Source organism: Marmota marmota, unplaced genomic scaffold (assembly GCF_001458135.2).
Source record: "Marmota marmota marmota unplaced genomic scaffold, marMar, whole genome shotgun sequence".
Taxonomy (NCBI): domain Eukaryota; kingdom Metazoa; phylum Chordata; class Mammalia; order Rodentia; family Sciuridae; genus Marmota; species Marmota marmota.
Window position 1 is genome coordinate 18,251,415 of NW_026000174.1, and position 10,509 is coordinate 18,261,923.

General features: G+C 37.8%; 1 protein-coding gene and 1 pseudogene across 1 annotated transcript; both read right to left on the reverse strand.

The window, feature by feature from the left end:
* Positions 1 to 4,728: 4,728 nt before the first annotated feature.
* On the reverse strand, positions 4,729 to 10,066 carry LOC107157382 (tripartite motif-containing protein 12A-like). The gene is given in 3 exon segments (XM_015503770.2): positions 4,729 to 5,025; positions 8,923 to 9,018; positions 9,590 to 10,066. Coding segments are annotated over 3 exon segments (813 nt in total). The 5' UTR covers positions 10,010 to 10,066.
* On the reverse strand, positions 5,787 to 8,446 carry LOC125611961 (annotated as a pseudogene).
* Positions 10,067 to 10,509: the final 443 nt, after the last annotated feature.

Consider the following 10,509-nt stretch of genomic DNA (forward strand, 5'->3'; position numbering starts at 1 on the left):
TATATATATATATATATATATATATATATATACATATATATATATATATATATATATATTCTTCAAAAATGAAGGGAAATATATGTAATCCCAGATGAAAATGTAGAGTGTGTTGCTGGCACATGATTTTTTTTTCTTTTTTGGATATGCATTTTTTTTTTTTTGCAGGGGGTGGGCACTGGAGATTGAACCCAGAGATTTGCTTAGTTAGTGAGACTGACCGTCATGGAACTTAAGATTTTCCTGCCTCAGCCTCCAAAGAAGCTGGGGTTATGGCATGTGCCATTGTGCCTGGCACAATATTTGAAGACGTTCTGCAACCTAAATTACTTCAACAAGTGGGTCAAATTCATAGAAAAAAATAAACTATAAAAGACTCTATAGTTCATTTCCCAAATTATTTCTTAATAATTTAGAAAAATATTATTAACAGAATAAATAAGTACTACTTTGATAACTTATAACATATGTATGTAATATATAAATAACAATAAGATCACAAAGAAGGAGGAAGGAAGTGAAGCATTATTGCTAAGTTTCTATATTTTTCAGGAATTAAGTTAGTATTGATGTGAATCAGATTGAGACAGAATAGGGTGCATTTTGTAATCACCAGATCAAGTACTAAGACATCAAAAAATACAGCTAGGAAACTAAGAAGACTAAAGTTCTATCCTGGAATATGTTTATTTAACAAAAAAGAAGGCAGTTAAGGGAGGAAAAAGACCTAGAAACTACAGAAGAAATATAGAACACAAATAAAAAAGTGGTAAATGTAAACACAATTATATCAGTGCCTGCATTGAATACTGTACTCTCCATATCCTTATCACAATAGAGATTGTCAAATAGACTTAGAAAAGATAAAGCAAAAATAAATTGACATAAAAAGGTTAACAATAGATGAAAATCAAACAAAAAAGATGTTCTTTAAGAGTTAAAAAATCCACTATTGTCATGTATGTAAAAAAAAAAAAGAGTTTAAAAAGGTGGTCAACTGTAACTAAATTGACCAAAGAAAGAAAATTTTAAAAGCCAGGTGCAGTGGCACATGTCCACATAATCCCAGCAGCTTGGTACAGTGAGGCAGGAAGATCACCAGTCCAAAGCCAGCCTCAGCAATTCAGTGAGGCCATAGGCAACTTAGTGAGACCCTGACTCATAATTCAAGGATGCTTCATCAAACAAATTTTAAATGTGATGCACCATATTAACAGAATGAAATACAAGAACCTTGTGATGGGTTCAATAGATGCAGAAAAACCCTGTCATGAAGTTCTGTATCCTTTCATGATAAAAACTCTCAACAAATTAATTACACAACAATACATATCAACACAATAAAGGCCATACATGACAAACTCAGAATTAATATTATATTCAACAGAAAAACCTTTCTTCCAAGATGAGGAAAAAGACAAGAAAGCCCATTCTCACCACTTTTATTCAACATAGTAAGAAAATTTTAGCCCAAGCGTTTAGGCAAGTGAAAGAAGAAACAGATATCCAACATGGAATTTAAATTTTCCCTGTTTGCAGAAAACACGATTTTATCCAATGGAAACCCCAAGAATTTCACACACACACACACACACACACACACACACACACTTCTTAAAATAAATAAACTAATTCAGTAAAGTTCTAGATTGTAAAATCAATATACAAAAGTCAACTGATTTTCTATACTAACAAACTATCCAAAGAAATTAAGAAACCCCCATTCATAATAGCTATAATAAAATACTAAAATTTAACAAGGAAGTGAGAGATCTATACACTGAAACCTATAAGCAGTTGTTAAGAAAATTGAAGACACACACACACACACACACAATGGAAAGATATCTGTACTCATGGGTTGAAAGAAATGATATAGAGAAATACTGTAAAACTTTAAATTCAGCAAAAAGAGCAAAGATGGAGGCATCACACTGAGTTTAAAATCTATAACAAAGCTATGCTAATCAAGACACAAAACAATGGCAGTGAAAACAGATACACTTGTCAATGGAACACAATAGGGAGCTCAGAGGTAGGGGGAGAATGTATTTATGGTCAGTTGATTTTGAATACACTGTGTACTAAGAGTACACAGAAGGTCCAGGCTCAGTGGCTTTGCCCATTATACCAGTGACTTGGAAGGCTGATCAGATGTACAAGCCAGCCTGGACAACTTAGCAAAATCCTGTCTCAAAAAAAAAAAAAATTAAATAAAAAGGGCTAGGGATGTACCTAAGTGCTAGAGTGCCTCTTGGGTCAACCCATAATGCTGGGGGTAGGATTGATAGGTAGAAGAGAAAGGACTGTCTCTTGAATAAATTGCATTGGAACAACAGGGTAGTCACATAAAGAAGAATAGAATTTGAGAATGTATCACACCATATAGAAAAATCACTTCAAAGTGGCTAAAAAATTTTAACATACCACATGGAACTGTAAAACTACTTGAAGAAAACACAGTGCAAAACTCTATGACATTGGTCTGAGTAATGACTTTTTGACTTAATCCCAAATTCTGGCATCAAAAACAAAATGAGACAAATAGGATTACATCAAACTAAAAAGCTTCTGCACAGAAAAGGAAATAACTACAGATTGGGAGAAACATCTTCAAACCATATACTAGATAAAGGATTAATATCCAAAATATATACAGAACACATATATACATATAACTGAATAGTAGAAAAACAAATGTCCAATTTAAACACCGGCAAAGGACTTGAACAGACACTTCTCAAAAGAAGACAAACAAACTGCAAGTATATAAAAAAATGCTCAAAATCACTAATCATCAAGGAAACACAACTTAAAACTACACTGAGAGATCCCACTTCACACTTGGTAAGAAGACTATTATCACAAAGAAAAAGCAAGCATTGGCAAGGGCACGGAGAAAAGGAAACCTTGGCATAATGTTGGGGGGAATGTAAATAAGCACAGCTATGATGACAGATAATATGGAGGCTCCTCAAAAATTTAAAAATGATTTAGTCATCCAACAACTGGGACTATATTCCAAGGATATGAATAAGTATGTCCCTGAGATATCTCTCATGTTTACTAAAGTACTATTCACAATAGCCAAGATTTGGAATTGACCTAAGCACCCATCAAAGGATGAAAGGATAAAGACAATGGATAAACACAACACAACACACACACACACACAATGGAGTACTATTTATGCTATTTGGCCCTAAAAAAGAAAGAAATCTTGACATTTGCAGCAACATGGTTGAACCTGGAGGAGTTTATATTAAATGAAACAAATCAGGCACACACACACAAAACGAATGCTGTCTGAATTCACTTAAATATGAGGAATAGTCAAAAATTGATCTCATATAAGTGGATAATTAGAATGAGAATAGTCAAGGGCTGAAGGACAGGAAGAACTGGATGCATATTGGTCAAAAGATATAAGTATGTGATAAATATACACATTTTGTGCCAATTAAAATAATATGCAACCAACCTAGATGCCCTTCAGTAGATGAATGGATAAAAAATGTGGCATATATACACAATGGTATATTTCTCAGCAATAAAAGAGAAAAAAATCATGACATTTGCAGGTAAACAGATGGAGCTGGAGAAGATAATGCTAAGTGAAGTTAGCCAATCCCCCCCAAAAAACAAATGCTGAATGTTTTCTCTGATATAAGGAAACTTACTGATAGTTGGGTAGGGAGAGGGAGCATGAGAGAAATAGATGAACTCTACATAGGGGAGAGGGGTGGGAGGGGAAGGGAGTGGGCAGGGGATTAGCAATGATGGTGGAATGTGATGGACATCATTATCCAAAGTACATGTATGAAGACACAAATTGGTGTGAATATTCTTTATATACAACCAAAGATATGAAAATTTGTGCTGTATATGGGTAATATAAATTGTAATGCATTCCACTGTCATTTATTTTTAAAAAAATCAATAAAAAAATGTGGATATTAATTCACAATGAGTAGGGGGAACTAGAGAAGAATAGAGTTACCTTAAATTAGGTAGAGGGAAGTGAGAGAGAGGGGAGGGGAGCGGAAGTGGGGAGAGGAAAGATAGTAGAACAAAACAGACATTATTACTTTATTTATATATCCTGTCTATGTATGATATATCAAAGTGCATAAATGCATTCTACTGTCATGTATAACTAATTAAAACAAATAAAAAAATTAAAAACAATAAAGTCACATAGACATTAAAAGGATTAAAAAGAATTCTTATGATTAATTAGGACTACAAATTTGAGAATCAGATAAAATTAACAAATTTCTAGAGAACACAAATGACCAAAAACAGACTCAGGAAGTATAAATCTAAAAGTCAGACACCAATAACAAAGTTAAAAATTTAAATCCCTCCAAAAAGGACAGAATGGACTGATATGGCTTCATGGGTGAATTTTACTGAATATTTAATGAAGAAATAATATTAGTCCTTCCTATTTTTTTCCGGGAAATAAAGAAAGGGGAAAGTCTCAACTCATTCTATGAGGGAAATGATAAAAACATCTCTTGTAACTGGAAGCCCTTTGTTTGTCAGCAACAAAGCTAAGAAAAAGATGCTTTAAAAAAGCCTTCAATACTGAATTGCAGAAAACAGGGGACTACCAAATATCACTGGTTATAGTGGATCTTCCCTCCAAGGTTTAACTTCTGAACTGCGATTGATAAAAATAATAAAAATGGGATTTTTTTTCTTGCTATTTATACATTTAATTATTTAATAAGCTTCATAATTGATTTGGGAATGAGGCACTTCAGGGCCCAGATAAGCTGAAAGTCTTACCTGCAGCATCTCAACTGTTGACCCTCCCAACCGATGTTCCAGATCTGAGATGACATCTTTCACCAACTGGCTCTGCGGGATCAGCTCACTTTCAGACTCTGTCAGGCTGTTCATAATAACTTCCTCCTCGTTCTTCAGATTTTGAATCTCCTGCTCCTCCTCAGAATTCAGGATGTCTCTCAATTTTCCAAACTATATCTGGACATTTTCTACCTCACTCTGTATTTTGCTCTTTGGGAATGAGAGAGAGAAAGAGAGAGGGAGAGGGTCACTCAGTCTATCAGGTGGAACTGGGAAAAGAAACCACAAGAAGAACTATTTTACCTGGTGAGTTCTGACAGGGTAGTCTTGGAACCAAGGGAGAGATTCTGATCTTTCCCTTTCCCTTCCTTCATGACATTCCAAAATAATGAACTTAAGTCAGCATTGTCCAGACTCAACCTGAGCTGCAGTGGGATACCTGGGTGTGCCTCAGCTTTCACACAGCTATCCAGGACACTCATACCTGCTCTTAATTTCACTTCCTCTTCCTCCTCCTCCTTCTTTTTTACTTTAGTTTATTTTTAAGTATAATAGACTTTATTGAAGTCACTGCCTCTGTACTGAGACAGAAGATTGTGTCTACAAAGCACAAGTTATAACATTTCACAACTTCTAAAAGCAATATCAACAATTACAATGATCATGCAGGCCATGGCTAATAATTACATTTTAGAAGCCTTTTTAAATGTTTAAAAAGAAATGCTTATAACACTCTTATATAGAGAAGCACTTTCAATAAACTACAAAACATTGATCAACATTACCAGTATGAGCCAGAGTGTCAACACAAAGGGGAGGCATAAATGTTTAATTTATCAGAAAGAGATATTTATTATAAAGAAAAATTAAAAAGCTTTCAAATAAAGGCCATTGTTGAACCAACATGAAGAGCACAACTTGAACTTTTGAATTCTTCATCTTTTAAAGCTCTCTTCTGAATAATTTCAATTCTAAGCATGGAATTTACTACTGTGACTATTCTTGGATTGAAGTTTGGCAATAATGCAGTCCAACTGTCTCTTTGCTTCACACTGTGGGTTACTGCTCATGTCATAAAATTCAGGGGCAATTTTCACCAGCCATTCTGGCTTGATATCTGTACATGTCCAGATGTAATTTGTTGTTTTTAGAAGAAACTCATTATAAAGCACCCATTCAGCCTTGTGGTCAAGAACTCTAGAGGGGTGCAACTGAACCAACTAGTTACCTTTCACAGTTAAGTAACGTCCCGTTCCTTCTAAATGTGCCACCTGCATAAAATACCCAGTAACCAAAGCTTTTCTTATGTTAATAATCCCTGCTTGTAAAGTCAGTACTTCTGTGAGACAAATTAAATCTGTTCATAATTTGAGATAGCTGCTGGCATACATTGTCTATGGATATCAGGGACTGGTAGTTGATGAAGTTGCCATATCACCACTGAATGGACCCATGATTTTGTTTAAAATCATGACAGACATTCAGCAGAGTCGGATGATCTCCATCTATGTGGGCAAATCTCATCTTGGTCTCATCTGCAGCTTTCTTGGCCTCCATGGGGCGAACAAAACACTGTGGAACTGACAACATATGAGCAGAATGTGTTGAATGAGCTGAGTGGGTTGAATGTGCTGAATGGGAAGCTTTCAAAGGTGGTAGATGGGACCTCGTTAGAACAGTTGTAGTTGCAACTTGCAATAATCATTTTAGCAAGCTGTAGATCTAGAGGAAACTGCCATCATGGATCCCAATTCAGTCAGATCTGCATCATCATTTAGAGAGAGAATTTTTTTAATATTCATTTATTATTTGTTTATTTATGTTTTAGTTTTCGGCAGGCACAACATCTTTGTTTGTATGTGGTGCTGAGGATCGAACCCACTGCATGCATGCCAGGCGAGCGTGCTACCGCTTGAGCCACATCCCCAGCCCTCTGCATCATCATTTAAAGCACAAAGAAAATGCAAAATTTCTAGGGCTCTCATCAGAGTTTCAGGAGCTGGTGGATCCATAAAATCAAAATGCACCAATTCATCAAAAACAAGTTTCTTCAACTGTAACACCACTGATGCTAAATTAGAATGCACAATCTTAGGATAGGTGTTATCCTGCATTTCTGTTTTATTAGCTTTCTCTGTAAAGCCTGAAGCATTTCCCAGGTCTGGTATGTTCAGTTTGACCAGTTCTTTGTTGAGCTGAAACTGCTATAATAGCTGACACCAAAAGAGTGACATTGATGTCAGTGATGTCCTGCAAATGTTAGTTGACACAACCACCTTCTTCCAATTACTCCATTTTATTTTTTGGGAGGTGGAGGGTGCTGCTGCTGAGTGGAAGTGTAGCAAACAGTGTAATGGTTTTAATGTCACCAATTTCAGAACCCATATTATCAACCTCATGCTTTATTCTTTTATAGGCTTCATCAATTTCTTCTTGATTGGTTAAGAAATGTAGAAGACCTCCCTCCTCCTCTTCCCACATATGTATCTGGATCATTGTTTGAATTGCTGCTTCAAGATAATCTCTCTCTGGTTCTGGAGAATTAAAGATCTCAACAGGATGTGCAGCCAAGGAATGTTTAATAGAGGACAGCGATTAAAGTAAATCTGGAATTTTCCTGCATCCAGAGTAGCACTTATAACTATAACCTTTAAATCTGACCTATGTCTTACAACTTGCTTGAAAGCACCCATGAGAACATCTGTAGCCAATGTTCTTTCATGAGCCTCATCAGGGATTATTGCACCATAATGCTCCAGGAGAGGATTGTTCATGGCTTCTTGAAGTAACATCTCATCAGTCATATAATTAATTATAATTTTTGCACTACTGCAGTCTTCAAATCAAATGGAACAACCAACTTCCTGGCCCAACATCACATCCATTTCATCAGCAACTCTCTGAGTCACACTCATTGCAGCCACTCTCCTGGGCTGGGTACAGGCAACTCCTCTGTTGGGTCCTGGTGAAGATTGCACATACTCCACATACCATTGTGGTAGTTGATAAGGATTGAAAGAGGGGTCAAAAAAACTCAAAATTTAGTATAAATAATAGAGCAAATGAACAGGGATTTAGCCAGCCAGAAAAAAGGATGCACCCAAGCTGGAGAGCCTGATGAGCACCTGACATCCCATCACTTGTCATCATTTCCTGAGCCTCTGTGTGATAATCATGGCTCTCAAACTCTGCCGCCTGTCTGGACCTTGGTGAGAGCCGCAACTTCTCCCAAGACCCTCTCCTCAACCAGTGGTCCACTCCACACCAGGAAAAGCCTGCCTTGGTTCCGGACCTGGTCACCGCGGTCTGAGTGAGTGTGCATCTGCTGGACTTAAAGCCTGAGGCTTAAGACTCTTGAACTTTTGCAGAGGAAATGTCTGTCATGATTAAGTGTGTTTTGCAGTGCTTAGAATTCATCTAGAATTGTTTGCTGTGAATTAATTATGTATATTGCAGTGCCTAGCACTAAGGATTGTTGTTTTATTGATTAAGAACCTATAGAGTGAAATTATATTGATTAAGTTGATTTTGCCCCCTCTCAACACATGTTCTCTGTCTCAATCTCTTTTCCCATGGGTCCCCACAGACTTCTGGTTCGAGTAATCATCCTCTGCAGGTCCAATTGTTGCATCTTGAAGATCTCATTCTTGGAGAAAATAGTTAGGAAGGAATTAAAAAGAAAAAAGCTGTGGCTTTATCAGCACAGTGGAGGACAGATATTTAACTCTTGGGGACACCCACCCTCTAGCTACAACCTCCTCATTCCACTCTTGAACTCCCTGCCGAAAGCTGAACACTCAAGACAGAACCATGACCCATTACCAAAAGTCTTCTTTCACTAGAATCAGTGTCTCAAAAAGCACCACAGCAACAGAACATTAGCCAACCTCACTAGAGTGCCTCCCTGTGAATAGCTCTCTCCAAACAGCTGTACTCCTTTGTGATGTATCCACTCTGCAGCCCCCACCTGACAAGGCAAGGACAAGAAGGATGAATCAAATGCTTTCCAGCGTATGGACTGCCACAGAATAAAGGGGAAGGGTGCTACTTCCCAAGGTCCTACCCAGAATTCTAGCTCATTCCCTTAAAAAAAAAATTTCCCCCTACCTTCCAGAAAGTTCTCTCAGTTTGGATGTCAACTTTCCACTTCTCAGCTTCTTCCTTGGCTATCACCAGGTTTTGCAACATTTCCTGAAACTTCTCCTGTGAGAAAAAAATCACAACAGATTCAAGTGAGGAGCTTTCTTAGCACCTAGAGAGAGGATAAACCTGGAAGAAATCAGGTTGATCTCAGAAGAAACTAAAGCTTTCAGAAACTCTGTGAACAGACAATGGTAATCTATAAATTGGAAGAAATTCTGGGGTAGAAGATATCTTCTCTAAATCTCTGGTAATAAAGTTACCAACCCCTCACTAACAGTAATCTAAATATTTTTGCACTGGAAGAGGAACCTGATGTTGCAGCAAGGAAAGAACTTATATATCAACCCTTCTAATTCACTCTTCTGCTGAAAGGGGTCTTCAGAGCTTTTCTTGGACTCTCAATCTCCACCCATCTAGCACAAGGCGCAGTATTTTTATGCTCCCTGTCCAAGAGTTTCTACTCCAGGCTTAGCAATTAAGTGAAGGTAAAAATTCAACCTTTAGGCCTCAGAAGGTAAGCATAGCATAGCGTAGAAACAAATCACAGGCATCGGTTCAACGACACAATGTAATTAGACTAGAGTGTAAAGAGGAGATATCGTCTCTGTCCTCCCCCCACCTGATCTCTTACCTGGTACTCCTGGACAACCTCCTCCAAGAGGAATGTGGAGTGTCCACGGTGCTCCTGAGAACGCTCACAAAGCCAGCAAATGACCGTCTTGTCCTCCTTACAGAAGAGTAGGAGTTTCTCTCCATGGCGTGCACAGTGATACACCTTCTGCTCCTCCTCTGGGTTCAGCTTGACGCCCCTGAGCCTCTCCACTATGTTGGCCACATGCCGATTAGGCTGCAGGTTCTCAAACTCGTAACTGATTCTGCACACAGGGCAGCTGCTCTCCCCTTTTTGACTCATCATGGACTCATAGTTTGATGTGATGCAGGCCTGGCAGAAGCTGTGGCCACAGTCGATGCTCAGAGGTTTTGTCAGGAGATCCAGGCAGATGGGGCAGGTCACCTCCTCCTTTACATTCCCTAGGATTGCTGAAGCCATAGCATTTGTTTTCCTGCTCCTGTCTGTCCTGACTTCTAAGATTCCTCCTGCTCAGATTCCTACATGATTGGAAGATTAAAAGTGGGCAGAGTAAGAAAGGTTGAAATAGAATGGATACTGACTATGTAGAAATAATGTAACAGGTATTTCACTTGATGCTTAGACTATATCCCTTATGGCTTTGAAACATCCATTTTTTTCCCTCCTCTTTTTCCCGATCTTCTTTTCCTGAAACTTCTCCTCTTTGATCTTCTTTTCCCTAACCTTCTTCTTCCTGATTTTATTCCTGTTCTTCTCTGATACTCTTTTTCCTAAACTTCTCCTTCCTGATCTCTCCTTCCTAATCTCATTTTCTATTGAAGTGGCACCCCCTTTTCTCCACAGAAAAGCCCTCTTCACCATGGCTGGTTTTAAGACTGTCAGCAAAAGAGTCTCTGTGAAAGAGTCCATTGTAGATAAACTTCCTATTTTCGTGTTGCCCTGTTTACTTGGCCACTGGC